The 22599-nt window shown below is 43.9% G+C and overlaps 1 protein-coding gene across 1 annotated transcript in view; it reads left to right on the top strand.

Moving 5' to 3' along the window:
* The window catches only part of POLA2 (DNA polymerase alpha 2, accessory subunit), a 284968-nt gene that overhangs the window by 225358 nt on the left and 37011 nt on the right, over positions 1 to 22599 (top strand). Inside the window, exon 16 of the mRNA XM_085625754.1 lies at positions 19349 to 19408. Within this exon, the coding sequence (XP_085481880.1) occupies positions 19349 to 19408 (60 nt within the window). The remainder of the gene's footprint in view (positions 1 to 19348; positions 19409 to 22599) is intronic.

The following is a 22599-nucleotide window of genomic DNA, read 5'->3' as shown; positions in this document are numbered from 1 at the left end:
GGACATACCAATACCAGTTACAACAACCTCTTCAGTAATTCTAAGATCCACATACACATCCACTCATTCACCAACAGTCCTATACAGTCACTCATACATGTATTCACTCATCATATGTACTCATACACCTATACATCCTGTTACACAATGCCACTCATCCATAGAGTTACTCACACACATAGTCACTCATGCTAATAAAGAATCAAACATACATTTACTTGCATATACAGTTATACACACACCACTACACTTACTTCTACGGAAACTTACACATACTTTGTCTTTTAAACTATTTTCACTTATAGAAACACATACTTATTCATACAGGAACTCTTTCAATCTCTCACTCTCACATATACTCACTTATATACACCAATAGTCACATATACTATTTTAAAACACATGTAGGTACTCATAAAGACACTATTGAGACAGTCATTCATTCACTAACACACCCATACACACACTCATCCACCCATACAGTCCTGCACACATGCGGTCTTCAACACATATAAAGAGTGAGTCACTCATTCATGCACCTATGCACTACGTAATACCCCCCACCGAACCATGCAGACACTCAGACTGATACTCAAAAAACCAACTAATAACCTATAGAGATACCCATGTAGCTACTCACCAACCCATGCAGCCACTTATACACAAAGTGAGAGACTGATACAGATATTTACATATTTAAACATTACTCACTAAGCCATGTATTCACTATGATACACTTAATCAGTCAGTTACACAATCCATTTTTCAAAAACAAATCATCCATTTAGACACTTATATACCCATTTATTCTTCCATCGACCTTGAGATATACATATATAAAACATATTTAATTTTCAGAAAAACACACATTCACTGGATGATGTCATCAGTGATGTCATGAGTGATGTCACTGACCATGTCATGAGTGATGTAATATGTGACGTCATCAGCAGTGCATTGCGGGCGCGGGAGTTATAGTTAGCTGAACTAACTATAACGGGGGAATTTCAATGGTTTTGTACAAGTGAAAAGTCCAGATAACTATAACACCCCTGAAACCTATGGTTTTTTCAGTGAATTCCGGAGGTTTTTTAAATGCTAATTCCTAACTATAACGTGCCTGAAACCTATGTTTTTTTCTGTGAATATATATATATATATTATCTACTGGCGGTCGCCAGTAGATAGTTATAGTTAGGACCGAGTTTCCATAGGAAATCTTAAAATTCTATTTTGAATAACTTTGGCGCCGGTTGACGAATCCTCGCGAAATTTTCAAAACTAATGGGGCGCTCCGTTCAGCTCCTACCCTGAAAGTCTCGGGGTGATTCGTCAAGCGGGGGCCGAGAAAAAGGGGGGGTCCCACAACGCGTTTTCCCCATGCATTTTTCCATAGGACCTTTAGTCGAAGGTACAGCCCGAACGGCTGAACAGAATTACTTGAAATTTGGCAGAGAGGTAGTCCTCAGGTCAGGGAAGTGCCTTTTGCAGGCCTGGTGTCAATCTGTTCAGTAGTTCCTGAGAAAATAGCATTTAAAAGCATATAAATATCTATAAGCGCGCACCGTGCGAACACCCTAACGTGCGCGAGCGTAATTCTGATTGGTGGTTACATGTTAGTCAACGTTCGAATCGGTCGAAATCAGGAAGTGTCGGCCGCCATTTTGTTTGTTTTCAGTGCAAGAGTGAAAAAGGAAGGTGGTGAACGTGAAAAGGGGGCAGGGTAGAGAGTTCCTGACCCCCTAGCCTTTGTCAGGGGGTCCCTGAAGGACCCCGAAAGCAGAAAAAAAATGTACATTTTTTTTAAAAAAAATTCGCAGGGGTGAAAACCCCCCAAAAAAAAACATTAATGCGTCGTTTATTGTAAAATAAATATATAAAAAAAATAACAATACATAAATAAATTAGCATTTCAAAAACCGTACAAATTCACTGAAAAAACCATAGGTTTCACACACGTTATAGTTAGGAATTAGCATTTAAAAAACCTTGCAAATTCACTTAAAAAACCATAGGTTTCACACATGTTATAGTTAGGTGGATATTTCACTCGTAAAAAACCAATGAAATTCCCCCGTTATAGTTACTTCAGAAAACTATAACTCGCGCGACCGCCACTCTATCACAAGGATGATGTCATCAGTGATGTCATGAGTGATGCCACTGACCATGTCATGAGTGATGTAATATGTGACGTCATGAGCAGTGGATTGCGGGCGCGCGAGTTATAGTTATCTGAACTAACTATAACGGGGGAATTTCATTGGTTTTTTACGAGTGAAATATCCACCTAACTATAACATGTGTGAAACTTATGGTTTTTTAAGTGAATATATTTATATATATATATATATATATATATTCACTGAAAAAACCATAGGTTTCACACACGTTATAGTTAGCTGGACATTTCTCACGTAAAAAGCCATTGAAATTCCCCCGTTATAGTTAGTTCAGCTAACTACAACTCGCACACCCGCAATCCACTGCTGATGACGTCACATATTACATCACTCATGACATGGTCAATGACATCACTGATGACATCTCAAATGCGCCCCACCTATATTGATAATTTCGCGAGGATTCGTCAATCGGCGCCAAAGTTATTCAAAATAGAATGTTGCGGATTTCCTATGGAAACACGGTCCTAACTATAACTATCTACTGGCGACTGCCAGTATATAATATATATATATATATATGTATATATGTATATATATATATATATATATATATATATATATATTACTAAAAAACCAAAGGTTACAGGGATGTTCTTGTTAGGTTCAGATTGTACTCGTACAAAACCAGAGAAATTCAGCTGCTATAGTTTAGCTCAGTTAACTATGACTCGTGCCCCCGCAATGTACTGCTTATGACCTCACATATTACATCAATCATGACCTGGTCAGTGACATCACTCATGACATCTCAAATCGGGTAGACCAGGAGTCTGCCATTGGCCGACACTCGTACTCAAGAGGGTAAGAGACAGTCAACAAACTTTTTTTTCTTTTCCGTTTTTATCCTTTACCTGTCAGTGCCAATAGTCCTGTTATCCAGCACTGTTGCGCCACATTTATTTGCCTCTCTCAAACCAGCTCTGTTTCTTCGTACTGGTACAGGGTCACAAATGGCCCCAAGGCTGGAGAAACTGGAGCCTTTATGTCAGATCCTGCTCAGGGGGAGGGTTGGAGTAACTACAGATCAGACATGGGCCACTAGGTCCCAACCTTGGTGTTTGAGATAATTTGCCATTGTTGTCTTGGTGTCCTCTCTACTAAGGCTTTGCAGACTGTGCCAAGAATAGCCCTTTCCTGGGTTGACATGCATGGTAGAGAGGGTGAGAGTCCAAGACTTCTCATGGTTGATAGTGTAGGGAAACGAGCTTCTAATTCAACTGTCAACAAATAGACACAATAATATGCTGCCAGCCCCGTGCTTATCTTTTAGTTAAAAGAAAATACTTTAATCTTGCAGCAAATTTACATCCATAATTTAATAGGAATCGCAATTACATGGTTGTAATCCCCGTCACCATCTTCAGAAAGGTACCTGTCTCCCTTACTTCCCACTCTAAGTGATTTCTAATATCCAAAGTCCTCAAAATATAAGGACATAAGCATTAATGAGGCCCAAGTTCAGATAAAGCAGAGGGTGGCCTAGCACTCAAGCATGTAAGTTTTATGTAAATGGAGCTTATTGGTAATCCACAAATGCAAAAAGACAACAAGTAGACAGTCAGTCAAAATATTCCCAAAGAAAGATATGAAAAACACTGGATTAGGATGCTGAACCAGACGTTACCTTGGACAGACGGGAGATACATATCCCGTATCACGGTTTATAGAAATTTGAGTATAAATAAGATCCCTTTGGATCAAGAAGAGCGACGTCAATACATGTTTTTGTGTTGTCATTTTATACCATCTTGCTATGCCATTTGATTTGATTTTACATAAGAATTTTCAAGCCCAGTAAAGAACTCGAGTTTAGCGGAGCCCTGAAGAAGTCCGTATGAGAACGAAACGCGTCAGCGATCTTGAATTTTAACAATTGAAAAAAAGAATAAAGAACATTCACATCTACAATCAAAATTTACCAGTGTTTTTCTTATCTTTGTTTGGGAACATTTTGACTGACTGTCTACTTGTTGTCTTTTTGCATTTGTGGATTACCAATAAATTCCATTTACATAAAACTTACATGCTTGAGTGCTGGGCCACCCTCTGCTTAATTTGTTTTAGTGGTATTCGTGCCACTTTCTTTTTCGGACATATGGAGGTCATGTTCCAGGCCCCTTCGCACTATTGGATGAAGCAATAGACTTTGCCTAGATAGGGTATCTCTGACTGGTGTGGGATTTTTAGCCTTGACTCTCCTTCCTTTTGAATTTCACAAGTGCAGATTACTTCATGTTACCCTTCTGATCAGGCTTGCAACTCTTTTAAACGTCTTTCACCCCTTGTGTTCTCTCTGGCACTAAAGTCCATGTACAAATATTTCAGCATCGAAACTGGTATAAACGTCCATATAGCAGTCTCTCCTGTGTATTCTAATCTCTCAGTCCGGTCTTAGGCTAAGTCCGCTTTTACCATCTGGATGGCATAGCAGTTCTGGCTGCGCAGTGGGTGCAGTTTGCGCCCAAGCAGTACCAGTTTCATTTCACTTCACTAGAGGCCGCAGTTATGATCTCTCATTGAATAGGGATCGCTGCATAGAGTTGGTGCAGCAGCAGTTGCAGCCTCTCTGCCTGAGTGCAAACAGGTGCCCAGGTTTCAGAGTTGCCTCCCTGCTGAGCAGGGCATCCGTTGCAATGTGTCTCCTTTTCCAAATGTCTGCAGCAGCAAGACCAGACTCGCAGCCGATTGCGGAATGAGACAGTGATGCTTGGTTTCACAGGGTCTTGGTGCAGTTCACAGAGGGAACCGTCAAGGGACCCCCTTCACAGCACACGTCGCTCCTTCCTTCACCTGGCCGCTGTCAGTTGTTTCTGGGTGTTCCTTACACAGAGCTTCTCTTCCTGGATAGTCTATCCTCCAAATGGGCTATGTACGCTCCTTTGCCATCTCACCAGGTAAGCAGACAGGCTTCTAGGCACTAGACAGACCCTCAGCTCCTCTAGCAGAAAGACACCAGCCCAGGGCACCTGGCAGTTCTTAAAGCAGTCTGCAAAGAACTGCTTTACTTGGTCAAGAAGAACTTCAAACTGAAAGCAAATGGGGCTGTTTAGGTTCCTTTTTGATAGATAGTTTTCAGATGAGATTTAGATCCACTCCCTACGCTTTTAGAACCCGTTTGGGTTGGTTCTCTGACTGTTCCTCAGGCACAGCCTTTGTTCAGGGTGATGACTTTCACGGCACGAAGCAATGGGGCTGGCTCCAAGCAGCAGTATCTAAAGCAAGGGCACAATGAAGTGTGATATCTTTGCATCTGGCTTTTATCACCTTTCCTGAAGCGCCAATCGGGGACAGACAAAAGAGCATGTAATTCCTAGAAGCGTCCTTATCCTGAACAGCAAAGTTCATTCCCACCCGTCACCCCTCCATCTATAAAATGTCAGTGCTCGGGAAGAATGAATCGGTAGCCTTTTGCTAGCAAGGTCCTCATTGAATTTTTAAGGGAATCCCGGTCTCTATCCTCCCTTACTTCAGTGTTTTCGGTGTCAATACTCTAGCAATGTTTTGGGATGCGGTCCTTAGCTTCCGTCTTCTACCACGCTAAACCAAGGGTATCTAAAATGGATCCCACTGGCCCCAGTACACAGACTTATGCCACAGTCATTCATCCATACATGTGCTACACATTTTCTGCACACAGGATATCAGCACAAGATTCTGGGGTTCACATAACAGCAGAGGATTATGTGAGATGTGAATAGGGTCAGTAGACTGCCCTTAGGGGGAAAAGGTCTGATCACACTGAATATTAGCAAAATACAGTAGATTACCGCCGTATGTGATTTATCCAGGGCATGTCTTTGTCCAAAATAAATCATTCCCATTATGATCGACAGGTCAAAGGAAGGCATTGAACTATATAACCTAGCCAGCCTGTGTGAAAGGAAAACAGAGGGACAGCTTTCTCAGCTGGTTTCAGCCAGGAAGACAGAATTAAGTCACTGGTACCCATATCCCGACATCAACAGAAACAAATGGAGTTCAGCAAGTGACTTTATCATCGACTGAAGGTCTCACAACATACCTGAAACACTTCGAAGCCAAAACCGTGTCAAACACAGTAGCGGCCGGTGTTTGGGGTGAGGGGGGCCAAATAAAAAAAAAAATTGTTAAAAAACCTACCTTCAGCTGGCCGCGTCGTGCTCCTCTGCTCCACTTCTTGAGGCACAGGCTCCCAGAATGCCCTGCGGCCAATCCTGAAGCTGCTTTTACATGAGAGCAGCTTCAGAATTGGCCCGAGCGCCCTCGATTAGTTCTCAAGGGCAGACTGGGAGTCTGTTCCTGTTCTCTCCACCCCAGTAATGCAGCTGGGTTGGAGGGAGCTTCACTGCCCATGACAGTTTGGCCGGCCTGAGACAGCTGGCCAAACCGGCATGCGCACTGAAGGGAGTGCACTGCTACTCCCCTCAGTGCGGTCACCCGCCAGGCCCCACCCCCAAGACTCTGCAGTAAGGGAGAAATTAAGAGTCTAGTTTTATTTTCAGTGGCGTCCACCACTTATCTTGAGTGGTGGGTTGGCCGCGGGAGGAGGGCCGGACGCGGGAGGAGGGCTGGGGTTGGGGGGGTGAAATAATAAAAAATAAGACTTACCTGCCGCTCGGCTGATGGCCGCCTCATTGCTCCTCTCGTCACTGTCTGGCCGGAAGGGCATGAGCCCTCAGGGCACAGTCACCACACCCAATCCAGATTCTGCTCTCACATGAGAGCAGTGCCAGGATTGGTCTGAGCAGCACGTTTGGCATGCAGATGGTGCATTGAACCCTGTGCGTTTTCTCCAAGTCTGCTGTGTAACACAGCTGGGTTGGGGAAACATAAGTGAGCATGTGTGCTTGGCCAGCATAGGACGGCCGGCCAAGAAGAAATGCACACTTATGAGTACCCTCTACTCCTCCCTGACATGCCCAGCCTCGCCCTATAGTCATTGCAGGGCTCGGACAGACAGCATAAATAAAATGACAATAACTGTGTTATTATCATTTCATTTACCGTCTGCTGGTGCGGGCTGTTTGGCGACGCTCCTCTGCCATTACGGAGAGGCGTGCCTGTTTATTTTTCCGTTTTTGGGGCGGGCGACACTCCTCCACCATAGCAGAGCACTGCTGAGCCACTCAAACTTCCAGATTATTGTTAACTAGAAATGCCTTTTTCATTTTGGGAGTGACATTTGCGTTTCTTCTCCCCTTTCCTGGTTAATAGTCTACGATGGTGAGAGTAAATTTTAACTTGTTTTAGAAATCTGAAACAAGTAGGCAAATTAGATATTAATTTACACTTATGTACATATTTGTAATGAAATACATAATCCTAGGAAGGCGCATGCTGTTTGGGCAAGACTATATCATATCGCATCAAAATGGTTTGAGCATCCTCTTGTTGATCACATTTTTAGGTCGAGCCTGGGCAGCGCATGCGCTGCTCTGCAAGGCATGCTGTTTTAGAGTATGGACTTGAAGCTCCGCCCACTCCCTGCCCAAAATTTTTAATTGGCTTGTGTCATTGCCCTTTGTAAATGCTGGCTTCTGGTTCGTTAAAAGGCTTGTTAGTCCCTCCTTGTCTTCATTTGTAACCTCTCATGAGGATTGGCCCTTTTACTTCTGTTGTTACACGGTATGTCTTATTTAGTCTGCAAGCACTATTTTCTTTAATGAGTTTCTCTTACCGCAGGCACCACATGCTTTCCTGCAACATTCAGCGGACCATGTGCGCTTTCACTTTCCAAGCAGCCAGGATCGATGGCGGCCTCTTCTTTGAAATGAAATAGGTCTCGCATTTACAAGAGTTTGAGCTACTAGCATTGTAAATGACAATGCCTTTTATTTATGTGTTAATTATCAAAACAGATAAATAAAAGGCATAGTCATTTACAATGCCAATAGATTAAAGTCTCGCAAATGCGAGACCTATTGCATTGCAAATGCTTGTTAAGTTGTTACGCTTTTACACTCACAAAAGTGCACAATTGGTGTAATTTGCAGCACATATTGTGTGGACATTGCAGTCGATCCAAGTTGATGACCTTGCATTAGCAAATAGTGCAAAGTGTTTGTTTCTTTTGTTCCAGGGTGAGCACATTAGGATGCAAACACCAGCATTGGGCACAATTTGTTAAAGACTTTAAAATCCAGTTGGAAGTAGAGACCAGAGTTTGCTTGTGAAACGCGATTAGCAGGGCATATTTGAGTTTAGGCCTTGAGGGGTAATTGTGGTTAGATAATCTCACACAGAATTACCCATCCTTCAGATATCCGTAATCTGAGATTTGCAATTACAAACCCGTTATTAGGTATGCCTTATGTAATTGGGGACTCCAAGGGAAGCTCGTTTCACCGTATCCGTTTCCGCAGATAATCGCACTGTTTTATCCGAGACAACATCCGGTAGGGTTGATAGGGAGATTGCCACTAGAAATACCGAAGCTGATTACATTGCAAAATGACCGCACATTAAGTTACCTCCGAATCCGCACATGACTTGGAATCCTCTATCCGACGTGTTATGGTAGTGACCGGACGATCCGAAAATATCCCTCATCTCAAAAGTGGATTCCTCCAGTCGCGTCGTGGTTTTATTTATTTTTTTACCCACATTTCTGTCAGCGAAGTTTCAGCTTCAGTCAGTTGCAAGTTTAATGCTACTGAAAACTCAACCAACTATTTCTGTCGAAGAGTTCCTGTTAGTTCCTATGTAATCCATCGGTATTTACTTTCCGACCGAATCACGGCGCTTGTCCGGGCAATACCTATTATTAGTGCAGCAGGTGCAGTGGCAGCGGGCGTAGGGGTCCTTTTGGGCGTCTAATGCACGACAGTTATGATGGTCTTTTACTACGGGCCTGGCAGGGCGGGGCATTTTCCTTGTTTACAATTCAGCTTATTGTGCGGTCGCTACGCCACGCGCACGTGCCCCATCAATGAAGGTTGTCAGATCCGTTAAATGGGGCTGGAATTTTCCAGTATAATGTGTGGGCTGCGCAGTTTTTATTTCAACGCCTTAACTGAAGTACTTTCGCGTGAGAAAACATGTTTTTTCCAACCTCGAGCCCCCAGATGATGTAATCTTTCAAGGATTTTAAGAGAGGAGCATTCGCTTCATAAAGAAGCTAGAGGGATATTTTGTTTCATAACATTGCATACTCAGCGTTGCTTGTCCCACATCAGTTCTCCGTGTTCCCATGAGAGCTGTCCGTGTAATTTATGTAGTATACATTGTACCCAAATAACAATACTGTGTGTCGCTTTTTATCTTAGATTATCTCGAATTTCCTACTTTTTCACTTGTATATGTAGCATTTATGTAATACTTTGTCTCCTGATTTTAAGGGGGTGCCTGGGGACGCCTTCTTACGGGTCACACGGGGAACTTCACCTGTGGTATCCTCTGATCATGAAAGGTTCATCAGGGTTTGCAGGGACAGACTGGACACTAAATTCAGCCCTGGCAAAAATGTTCAAGCCAGCTCCACTCTCCACAAGGGTCGGTTAGATTTGGGTCGAATGGGCTTGTTTTTGCCATTGGCACAGCACCTTGCTCAGAATGTAGCCCCTTAGAGTGTAGCCTATTGGGAAAGTGCTAGAGTGGTAAAATGGCTAGGCCGGCCCTTAGTGTTTGGGCCCTGGAGTGATCTTTTAAGCTCTGAAGTATTCACTCACTTGGAGTAATGATGGAACTTCCTAGTCTAAAAGACAGCTTCACTATTGTGTTACATCAACCTGCACCGCCACACTTGTACTAAAGTTGTGTTCGTACCACCTTCAACATTTCGAACCCAAGTAAATCGACAGTGGGATATCAATATGTCTCTCGCGTGGAGGACTGCGTCATCTAGACAGATTGAGCCCATTTCTCTAGCCAAATCTAAAATTGGTCCCCACTTTCAGAAGGGGAGAGAACAACACCTCACTCTTAACCTTTTTTCCTGTCAAAGGAACCGTTAATACCCAGTTATAAGTCCTAGAAAGTGAGATGTAGGTTCTACCCTAAAAATGCTACTCCTTATTGCTGCCGAGTTCCTACTTTCATGCTACTCCTTCACTCGTCTGCAAATACATAATGTAATGTAGTAAAAAGGGGGTATCGGGAGACTGAGCCTGACAGGCACTTGAGTGAACATGTCCAGATGGAGCTCTAGTGTGGGCCTTACTTTTGGGACCCTTCAGATGTTGTAGGAGCTCAGTGCCGCCTCTTTCACGGTGCATGTCAGAAAATGCCATTGATGCAATCTGTGAAGGCACAAGATGCACACCCTTAGGCAAGCGCTATAAAAAAGAGCTTTTGCCTGCCGCGCAGTTGTAGATAGTGAACATAGCAGTAGAGGAGTAGAGACATACAGCATGGTATATGAGGCTAGTTGGCTTCTGTGTAGATGGAGGAGAGTGTTGAGCAGGAAAGAGTGGAGCTGAACTGAAACCCATGGCCAGTTCCCCATGCTGCTCCCACTGTGGGGCTGTGACAAAGGAATCCTACAGGGGAAGCAAGGAGAAGTGGCAGCAGGCCAGTGAGCAGGGGTGCCGTCCTCGGAGGACTGTGAGTGTATGTAGTTGGAGTAGGGGAACAGCAAGAGGCACGACAAACCTGGATCAAAGTAGGAGCATAATACTTATATTAGCATGAGTGACTATGTGTGTGAGTAACTCTATGGATGAGTGGAATTGTGTAACAGGATGTATAGGTGTATGAGTACATATGATGAGTGAGTACATGTATGAGTGACTGTATAGGACTGTTGGTGAATGAGTGGATGTGTATGTGGATCTTAGAATTACTGAAGAGGTTGTTGTAACTGGTATTGGTATGTCCATTGTTTTGAAAATTTTAGTCTCTATTTTTGAATGTGTGTATCAAAGGTTATATTAGGGTGAGAGGAGGTCTGCCACTCTATCACAAGGATGATGTCATCAGTGATGTCATTTGAGATGTCATCAGTGATGTCATGAGTGATGTCACTGACCATGTCATGAGTGATGTAATATGTGACGTCATCAGCAGTGCATTGCGGGCGCGCGAGTTATAGTTAGCTGAACTAACTATAACGGGGGAATTTCAATGGTTTTGTACAAGTGAAAAGTCCAGCTAACTATAACACCCCTGAAACCTATGGTTTTCTCAGTGAATTTCTGAGGTTTTTTAAATGCTAATTCCTAACTATAACGTGCCTGAAACCTATGGTTTTTTCTGTGAATTTCAAAGGTTTTTTAAATGCTAATTTCTAACTATGCCTACAGAGATAGGACATGTGAAGAAAGAAGAAAAAATGCACAGAAAGAAAAAAAAGAAGTGCAGAAAGAAGCAACAGAAGTCCTCAAAGACAAAGAAAAGTGCAGGAAGAAGGATAACGTGCAGAAAGAACAAAAAGAAGAGCAGAAAGAAGCCTTGTTGCAAAATCATCCTGTACCCTCAACTTTTTCAGACGGATACTGGTGGTAACTGAGTCTGACTAACCAGTCCTAGAGCCAGTGCTATGTTAAAAGACACTTAGAATACAGTGAAAACACCTACATACACTAGGGAACATTATGCGTTGGGGTCCCCCTGTGATTAGCATGACCTCCTCTGTAAGCCCCTAGTATATAATAGGGCAGGGGGATTAAAACTACCTCTTAAAACAGGCCACAGGGCGTTTTTGCACACGTTAACTCAGGCTTCGTCCCCTCCCTTCACCACTGTGTAAACACGCCCGATGTCCGTTTTTAGTTGGGAGATTAAGTTCATTTGAATCCTGAGGGTCCCTAGGGTCCAACTAGCCCACTAGGTACCTCCAGTAAGTGCCACAGAGCTGCGTTGCAGAGAGGTGTAAAAAGTGGCACAGCCTGGACCACCTCTCTGCAATGCAGCTCAGTGGCGCTTACTGGAAGCACTTGGTGGGCTAGTTGGCCCTCAGTATTGAAGGGAAATTATATCCCCAATTTAAAACGTGCCATAGTGCGTGTTTGCACACGTCACCTCAGGCCCCGTCTCCTCCCTTCACCACTGTGTAAACGCGCCCTGTGGCTGTTTTAAGTTGAGAGATTAAGTCCCCTTGAATCCTAAGGGTCCCTAGGGTCAAACCAGACCACTAGGTACCTCCAGTAAGCGCCACAGAGCTGCGTTGCAGAGAGGTGTAAAAAGGGGCTTGGCCTCAGAACACCTGTCTGCAGCGCAGCTCCCTGGCGCATACTGGAGATGCCTGTTGGGCTAGTTGGCCCTCAGGGACCCTCAGTATTGAAGAGGAATTAATTCCCAACTTACAACTCGCCATGGGGCGCGTTTGCAGAGTGCTGCAAGGAGGGGGCGTGGCCTCCGGCAAGATGCCAGTCTTTTATTTATTTTAATTTTTTAAGAAGGGGGGCTGTGTGGTTCCCCTTCTTATTCTAATTTATTGGCCCTGATGACCCCATCCCCCAGGGCCTGTCTCCTAATTATATTTTTTTGACCGCAATCCCCAGGGCCGGCCACTGTTTATCATTTTTAAAAAATATATATTTATAGACACACCTAGGACATGCTGGACAAACCGTACGTACCTATCACCATGACGATTTGAGTGATATTCATTAAAAGGCGACTATGCATACAATGAATCCACGTGGAATGTATTTACACCACTAGTGAAGCTCTGACATGTCTGATGCCCTACCGTGCCTAATCCCGGTAGACACCCTTGTCGTTTATTTATACAAACATGGGTAGCTATTGACAGGCACATTTAATACACATGCACACCAAGCCATTCAAAGGGGATTCGACAAAAATTCGACCAAAACGATGTAAGAAACCCCCTTCATGGTTAATAAAACACACATCCACTGCCGGATGTGTAATACTTTTTATTTTACTCTCTGGAAAGGGGACGAACATCACTTGAGAGTCACAGCGCGCTCCTGGCAGAGCCCAATGCTGTGTTACACCCATCATTGCCTGCCGAGTGCCACACACCTCTGTGTTGTATTCCACCAGCTAGTGCATATGCTATGACACTCTCTAGCCCATGTGCACTGTAACACCACCCCGTGAATATGTCATGCCACACTTGTCTTCGCACGGGTTATATTGCCCCATCTAACGTGCCTTCCTCGATGCATATGTTATAACGCACAGTGCTATGCCATACATATTACAATCTGGGATCCATATCTTTGTCACAGTGCATATGCAACGTTACACTCCCCAGCACATATTTTATATTACAACTTTAGAGACTAGTTAGGTTACACAACACTGCCCTGTGCATATTACACTCCAAGGCGCACATCGCATAGCACGCGCTAGTGCCTGTGCTATCTCGCGCTCTCCAATGAATCTGTCATTGCGCACAATGTATTGCATATTATATTTCACGCCCGGTTCATCTTGTATCACACTTTTTGGTGCATAGTTTATACCATACACTATATCTAGTTTTCATTTTCAATCGTGCTCTCAGGACTATGTTCTATATAACACTGTGTTCACCTACCCTTTTCATGGGCATTACATTTTGCGATAGGGGGTGGAGGGTCAGGGGGTGTTTCTGCCAAGTGAGCCCGGAGTCACAGTCACAAACGTCCTCTTCTTCCTGAATAAAAGTGAGATTATGCTGCATACTTGTTCATATTTTAAGTAGTTCGCACAGACACACGTTTTAAAAACAATAAAGTTCCTAATACCCGCCTTCTCTGAACAGTTAGCTTGCTGCCCCATCCCCCTCCTCCCTAGCCTCTGTTGTGTGAATCCATGGACTAGCCTCCTCCCTCCTGCCATGCATGGTCTGATGTGCTGCAACTGCCCTCAATTTAGTATGATGTACCAGTCCCCTCATCCTGCCCTCCATTGCCCAATTCTATGCCCCATCATTGACCTCCTGCTTAAACTCTGTGCTTAGCTTGCTGCCCCTATTCTCCTTCCCCCTGCCCTCCGATGTCTTTGTGCATGCCCCTGCTCCATCCTTTTTGCCCACCATGTTCCATGGACCTGCCAATCCTATCTACTGAGTGTTCTGTTGAGCTGCCACTCCCCTCCCACCTGCCTAGCATTGTCAGATGACTGTAACCTGTCCCTGCCACCTCCACCCTGCCTGTCCACATGCCATGCCCCTATCCTCTTCCTCCTGTCCTACATGGTCCATTGTACCGCCACACCCTTCTGCCCTCCCTGGTCTGTTGTGCTGCAACTTCTCCTCCTGCCTGCCCCGTGCGGTCTGTTGTGAGGCCCCTTCCCCTGAACTTTCTTGTCTGTGCACAGGTCCTGACCCTCCCTTCTATCCTCCATCGTCCTTTGTGCATGCCCCTGCACCCTCCTTCTTGCCCATCACAGCCATTGTGCTGCCACTAACCCTCCCACTTGCCATGCATGGTCTTCTGTGCTGCCATGGCCCCTCCCACCTTCCCTGTGTGGTCAGTTAGCTGACCCCCTCCCACCTTCCCTCCATGGTCTGTGTGTATGCCATCACAGTCTCACTGTTGCTCTTCATGGTGTGTCTTGCTTCTAGTGCCCATCCTGCCTGACCTCCATGGCTAGCTTGCTGCTCCTGCCCTGCCCCCTTGCCCCCAGCCCTCTGTTTACATGTGCAGACCTCTACTCCCTCCCTCCTGGCTTGTCTGTTCCATTGTAATGCCCCTGATCCGTCCCTCCTGCCCTTTATGGTCTGTTATGCTGCAGCTTTCTCTCCTGTCTGTCCATTATGGTCAGCTAGCTACCATTGCCTCTTGCCCCTCTGTTCTCTGTTGTCCATGTGCATGGTCCTGTCCCCTCCCTCTTGCTTTCTATGGATTGTTGTGCTGCACTCCCGTCCCGCATGCCCTGTGTGGTGTATTGTGCTGCTGCAAACCCTGATGCCTGCCCTGCAGGGTCAGTTTGGTGCACCTCTCCATGTCCCTCCTGTCCTCTGTTATCCAAGTCCATGTCCCTACCCCATTTCCTTCCATGATCCAATGTACCATACTTGCGAACATTTTGAACTTGGTAAGAGGGAGATTTTGAAAAAAAACTGGGGTATTGATTTTCCCCTTTGAGTTACATTGAAAAAGAGGAGATTGTAGACAGGAGACAGATCAAATAAAGCCCATTTGAGCTTAAAAACATTGGACGTTTCCTGGCTGAATCGGGTCTGTTGGTTTGTATGGTTGTACTACCATTGCCTCTTCCTTCTGCCCACAATGGTCTATTACATTGCCACAGCCTCTCTTGCAAGTCCTGTATTGTTGGTTTGTTGCCCCTGCCCCCCTTTCCACTGCCCTCCATAGTCTGTTGTGCTGCCACGGCCCTTCCTGCCTGCTCAGTGTGGTTAAATTGTTGCCTTTGCACCCTCCTGCCTGCCTTCAAGTTTCAGAGTCCGTGCCCCTGGCCTCTGCCTCTCAAAAGTATCCTAATGAACAACTAGATTGCTAACATTCTATATTTATTACAAAAGTGTGGAACGCCTGACGTCATCTTGATGTAATCAAAACTGTAATACCTAGAGCATTTCCTTTAGAAATTACATATATGAGAGGGTCTTATTGGCATCAAAATTATTGGTTAGTGCTCTAAAAGACTAAAATAAGGACATATTTTCTGAGTTTTCAAATAGCGACAAAGCACTTTTAAATTATTTGTTATCTTTGTTTTTTTATCCAGTTGACCACTTGATTAAATGTTGCACTTAGGGGAGAGGATGTGGTGTTACTTCCAGAACTGCAGACTTTGCAACTGGGGAACCAGGTTGGAGTTTCTGCTTCAGCTCGATATTCTGTGATTCTGGTCAAATCACTTAGTCTCCCCATGTCTACAACCAAAATGAATTTGTTCTTGTGTGATGTAACCAATGATCATGTAAAGCACTCCAATACCTGACAAGTCTGCACTATATAACACTGCAAAAACACAAAATTATACGTGTTTTGCACACTTCTGTCATTGGGCTATATTTGGGCTACATCTGGGTGATTTTGGGCTACATTTGGGCTCTTTTGTCTCCGGTGGCCATCTTGGGAGATGTATTTGTTATGAAGTTTCCTAATTTCCTCATGTACTGCAGTCTCCTCAGTAGGAAATGCTTTCAGTTTTTTACTTTGATTCCATCATGAAGGTATTCAGATATGTCACACATTTGCCATAAATTCTGAAAGTTAGCACTCTAGTTGCTCATTAGATCACTGTAGTAAAACTACTGTTCACCATGGAAGTCTGCTCCTGGTATTAAAAGTGCATGTTTCAGTCTGCATGTCAGAATGTTTTAATGAAATAGAAGAGGATTTGAGAAGTCACTCAAAATGTGCCCTCATTTTCTTTCTTCAGCATTAATCATAATTTCTATGGCAAAATGAACCCCCTCATTGTGTTCCTTTTTAAATTAAATGTTTTAAGTGTTACCAGTTTATTCCAATCAAGATGGCTTCAGGTGTGCCATACTTTTGTCATAATGAAGACAGTAAGCGCTCTAGTTGTTTTTAAGAACACTCTGGGACATTCTGTCATTGGGCTGTACTTGGGCTACATCTGGGTGATATTTGGGCTACATTTGGGCTCTTTTGTCTCTGGTGGCCATCTTGGGAGACTTATTTGTTATGAAGTGTCCTAATTTCCTCATTTACTGCAGTCTCCTCAGTAGGAAATACTTTCAGTTTTTTTACTTTGATTCCATCAAGAAGGCATTCAGATGTGTCACACATTTGCCATAAATTCAGAATGTTAGCACTCTTTGTGCTCATTAGATCACTGTAGTAAAGCTACTGCTCACCAGGGAAAACTGCTGCTGGTATTGAAAGTGCATGTTTCAGTCTGCATGTCAGAATTTTTTAATGAAATAAAAGAGGATTTCAGAAGTCAAAATGTGCCCTAGTTTTTCTTTCTGCACCACTAATCATACTTGTTATGGAAAAATGAACCCCCTCATTTTGTTCCTTTTTAAATTAAATGTTTTAAGAGTTACCACTTTAATCCAAGCAAGATGGCTTCAGGTGTGCCATACGTTTATCATAAGTAGGACTGTTAGCGCTCTAGTTGTTCTTTTGAACACTCTGGGAAGCTGCAGTAGAACACAAAGGAATCAGCTGACAGTCTCTGCCCTTGTTGGATGTACATGTTTTACTGAGAATGTCAGACTTCATTCTCACATGACTGAGAAAGATAATGTGAATTTACAGAAAATAAGCTCTCAGTTTAGCTTATAGATCACCTTCCAAACCTCTGTGGGGAAAGCATGAGAAAATATTTTTCTCTCAATCATGATATCCCAGCAGAAGGCTTTTTCACATGGTGAAATCACCTGAGAACATACCACAATTCCTAAAATGAGTATGGTACCATCAACAAATTATTTATAATGTAACTAAAGTCTTAAAACCTTCTATTAACTGCAATGCTTTTTAATGAGGTGCTATCATGTATATTGGTCCCAAGATGGCTGTCAACACTTCTTGGATGAAGTGCTGACAGCCAATCAGATCTCAGGATGAGATGTGTGGTTAGGCTCCGCCCATATATATATATGATTTAACTTTTGATTTTCTCAGGAACTACCGAACAGATTGACACTAGACCTGCAAAAGGCACTTCCCTGAGCTGAGGACTACCTCTCTGCCAAATTTCAAGTAATTCTGTTCAGCCGTTCATGCTGTACCTTGGACTAAAGGTCCCTATGGAAAATTGCATGGGGAAAACGCGTTTTGGGACCCCCCTTTTTTCTCAGCCCCCGTTTGACGAATCCCCCCCGAGACTTTCAGGGTAGAGGCTGAGCGGAGCGCCCCACCTATTTAGAAAATTTCGCGAGTATTCGTCAACCGGCGCCAAAGTTATTCCAAATAGAATGTTGTGGATTTCCTATGGAAACACGGTCCTAACTATAACTATCTACTGGCGACCGACAGTAGATATATATATATATATCAATTAAATAAAATGTTTCATCATTTGTGTATTTATTGGATGAATGCCTGTTTCTGTATTTGTTATGTTTTGCTCGCGGTTCAAATCATCGAAAATGCTTGGGCGGGGTCCCTGGCTTCCAGTAATGACTCTGTGGAGGTCCCTGACTTCGAATAATGATAAAGTGGGGGTCCCCCGGTTCCAGTAATGTTTACTGGGGTCAGCAGCAGTCAAAAGGTTAGGCACAACTGACCTAGAGTGTTTCCTCAGAACGTCCAACTTGGCTTGTGGGCCATTTCCCTCACTACACCTCACCCTCATTTGCGACTCTCCTTTCATGAGAGTGCATGGTAAGTGTAGGTGAAAGGGAAGCAAATGAGGACAGTCGAGAAAAATAAACCTTGCCCGTGTAAAAATCATTTAAGTCAAAGCTAATAGCCCAAGGTATGGAGTGAAGCAAACATTCTTCCTAAAAACAATTTCTGAAGAACATACCATTAAATGCAAAGGCCGTTGATGAATCATTGCTCCACAATGCTGGAAAAAGAACTGAACTCTTACTGCCACTACGCTGCATTATGTCACTCAGCAGCAGCCTATCTTAAAGTGCTTGTTAAACTTCTCTACATTCGGCATTTGCGTGTGTGATTTTGTTTCATGAGAGAAAAGGGGTAACCGGGTTTAACAGCAATGTTTAAACATATTTAAACATTGCCAATTTAGCGGAATTAAGAAGTTTGAAGACCACTGATCTAGGGTGAAGGTCGCCCATGAGTTTGCAATGTAACTAAAGACCAGGGCAGGAGTAATTATCTCCTCAGCCACGGTTACTGCATCTGTTTTCTGTGTTCGGTATGGTATAGTGTGTGCTTCTGCCTCTCCCATGCCCTGGTAATGGTGTGAGTTTCCGGAGTGACAAAAGTCTCATTCCATCGTGTAGAATAATACACGTTTTTTCTGTCAATTGTGCACTTTTTGCGGCGAGTGTTCAGTGGGTAGGCTGAGTTGTGGCATAGTAAGGGCCCCCACCCCAAACCAGTACCAAAGAAAATAATTACCATGCTGCATTTTAATCCATGGCGTCTGAGGCAACTGATTTTCTTTTTGACCCGACTCACACTTGGCGACGGGGACCCCTAAACCCGTTTCCTTTGCCTTAACCTGTTAGTTGAGAAATATGGAATGAGCTGGGCTTTTTATGTGAGTGCCATTTGCTGCTAGCACTTTGGATGAGACTTGGTTTCCCAAATGTTTAAAATGAATGTTGCTTCCATATGTGCATGGTTGATGTGTGTTCTGCTTGGCGCTTGTTGGCTGGTCCCTCCGACCTTGCGACATATACTCACTTCTCTCATTTTCAATTGCAGCTCTTCGGGCCCCTCCGACCGTTTCAGCAGAATCCTGAAGCATGTTTTGACCCAAAGAAGGTGAGTATACAAAAAGCATGGGTCGCATCTACCCAACTGTCACTGCAAATCCTGTGCATATACAAGGGCTGCATTCCCTGGCCTACAACTTAACTTGTGATGTAAAAAGAAAAAAATAGAATGTGAAGTGACTATGTGGCCTCTCCATCCTCTTTTCAATTCCAACTCTGTGTAGCATTCCTTGTCCCAGCATCACTCTCTTTGCTGTATAGTAAGTGGTGCCCTGTAACTGTGCCAGATATTTCTTAATTCATTTACACTTGGTGTTCAGGCCTTTCTAACTGAAAGGTTAAGTATTCACTCTATTTGCAGGAAGGATTAGCTCATTTGATTGCCCCTTCCAGCTTTATTTTGATTTTATGATTTTTAATTTTGAGTGCAGTTACTGAGAAAGCTATGTTTTATAATGTGTGTTGGTCTCCTCCATTCCTTTATTCAATCTTTGCATAGTTGGGTCTTCACACAGCTCGTGTTTTAATCCATGCAGTGCTTAGTAAACCTTCCTTTCACTTGCTTTTGTGTGTAGTCTTCATTTAGATGTGCCATGGGTGAGATTTGTTGAGGAGCAATCTATCTGTGCACCTCACTATCTAGAGTTAAGATTTTTTTTATTTTCCCAGCTGATGTACAATTTCTTCAGAACGTTTATATCTCATTTGGGATACTCCCTGCAACATCTTTGTTGACCACTTTACCCAGACTGGTTGATACACCTTGACATAACTTGAACAGTGGCCTTCTATAGATTTGGCTTGGCATTGATCACCAGCGCTAAGAACTGGTACAGTTTCAATGGCTTAGTTCTCGGGACCCAGCTGATCTTTGATAATGCATTTGTGATCTCAATACACCCAGAGGATGTGCTGATAATTCTGCCTGTTATTAGAACCTGCTTCTAAAATATTATCATGTTGTCTCCTGAGTTGAGCAGAGGTCTTCAGAGGATGTCATCTTACAAGAATGGGATGATGGTGGAACTGTTCTTCCTGACCGCATCCAAGAAGGTTCTAGTCATGGACACCTTCCCTGAGGGTTGTGGAATGCAACTTGAAAAATTCCTCATCAGTCGAACATCATCATAGCTTGAAAAATGGTTGTACTGAAGCATTTTGGATTACAGAGAAATTTAACTAGCTCTTGTAGTCGTTCTCTTGTCCATGAGCAAAACTGAAGTTTCGATTCTCTCCGCCATTTCAGACACCAGGCTACAGGAGGTTAAGTGTACACATTTTGATAGCCCTAGTCCTGCTGAGGAGAAGCTGACATTCCCTCCTGGACTTCAGCCTCTGATTTATGTTCCATGAAGGTAGGACCTACTGTCCCAAGGGCCTATAGTCCTACAGCAGGGAGTGTCCTGCCTCCAATCCATGGCCCTTGTGCGTTCAGTTATAGAGACCATGAGGTTTCTACTGTCCTAATGGTTGCATCTCAAAAGGTCATGGAAGTTGTCTTGGACTCTCGAAAGTCATCCACAAAAGCTGCTTACTCCTGTAGATGGAAGGAATTGCAAGCTCAGTTTTCTGGCTTACTCATGAAAGGATTAGTGGAGTGAAATCAGTAATGTAAGAGGTTACGCTGCAGCCATTTTGTCTTTTGTTTGTCCACCACAGCAGGTTCTTTGTTTATGGTCCCCTGAGTTTAATCAGTTTTGAAGAGTTGGCTAACTCGCTCCACCTGATCCTTTTTACTCATAATCAGCCCTGCCAAGTACCACACATCAGGGGTGAGACTAACGCAACTTGTTAATTATTACCGCAATCCTGCACAGGAGCATTGTGTCATACAATAATTGTTGGTGCTCCTTTGAGCTCAGTAGCAGTCCTTCGCTAAAATCGACCATGTATCAAAACATTATTTGCCAGCATGCTCAAGAAAGCAGGCAAATGCAAAAAGAACAGTTGATGGGGAGAATGCAGAACATGTCATATATTCACCCCAGTAAAGAGATCTGGGTCTAGATCCATCGTAGTTTTGCTCCTCATGCCATTACAGTTTGAACCCAGCCATATGCAAATCCGTCTTGACCCTTCGCCCAATGGGAACAGTCCAGCCTGAACTGCCAGGTCAGGTCCTCCCTGGACTGGAAACAAGCATCCTAGGACCAGTTTTGGGGTTTCACTCCTCATCAGCCAGGATAGCTTGACTCCAGTTGCACGGAGAGCACGGGACCCACGTTTGGGCATACCCGTCCCACTCGGGGTGACAAATGCAAAAAGAACAATTGATAGACAGAATGCAGAACAATGTCACGGGCCCACTGTGCCAATGAATTCAAGCTAGCCTGGCTGATATGGGGTGATGCCCCGAAACCGGTCCTAGGATGCTTGTTTCCGGTCCAGAGAAGACCTGGCTTGGCAGTTCGAGCTGGACTGTTTTCATGAGGCACAGGGTCAAGACTGATTTGCACATGGCAGGGTCTAAACTGGGGTGGCATGGTGAGCAAAAGAACGATGGAGTTATCCTAGATCTATTGACTGGGGGTGAAGGTTTGATTTGCTCTGCAATCTGTCCATCATCCGTGTCTTTGCTTTCTTGCCCCGAGAAAGCAGACAGTCAGCTTTTGACTGCTGCCAGCAGTGCATGAAGCTTGTCTGAAATGTCAGGGGTCCAGGAGAGATTTTTGTCATGCTTACATGACTGACTGACTGGCTGAAAAGGCTTGGGCTGATCCCCTGTAATACAAAGCTGAAAACCAAAATCTTTGAGTGCTCTGTTAGCAAATTTGAGAAACCTTTAGGAAATGTCCTCAGTCCCCCCTGAGTTTAAAATACGTGCTTAACATCATAGCACCACAGCTGTTTCCGATATTGTCAAGTTATGGGAAGTAGGTCAGTGACCACCCATAAGCACTTCTGGAGTATTACAGTAGTTTCAATGTTATTTTACCAGAGCTTCTAGGAGCGCAAATGTGGTACTGTGCCATTCCATTCCATGGATTTCACTGCTTGTTTTTACTTGAGGCAGTGTCACACAGAGTGCAATGGAATGTTACACAACTGTACACTGAAACCTTGGCAATGTCGCTCATAAATAATATGAAAACTTGTCAGCTATGCATTATCTCATCCAAATGCTATGCTCAGTGTTCTAGTGAGTACTCCTTTTGAGCCGCTACATTTGTGCACCCTCCATTTGTTGACGTTCAAGGCTTTAAGTTTGGAAAGCAGCTGGTGAGTTTCATACTCTCGTTG

The sequence above is a fragment of the Triturus cristatus genome, chromosome 9 (assembly GCF_964204655.1).
Source record: "Triturus cristatus chromosome 9, aTriCri1.1, whole genome shotgun sequence".
Taxonomy (NCBI): domain Eukaryota; kingdom Metazoa; phylum Chordata; class Amphibia; order Caudata; family Salamandridae; genus Triturus; species Triturus cristatus.
The sequence above is the reverse complement of the archived record's forward strand: the minus strand, read 5'-3'. Positions and strand labels throughout refer to the sequence as shown.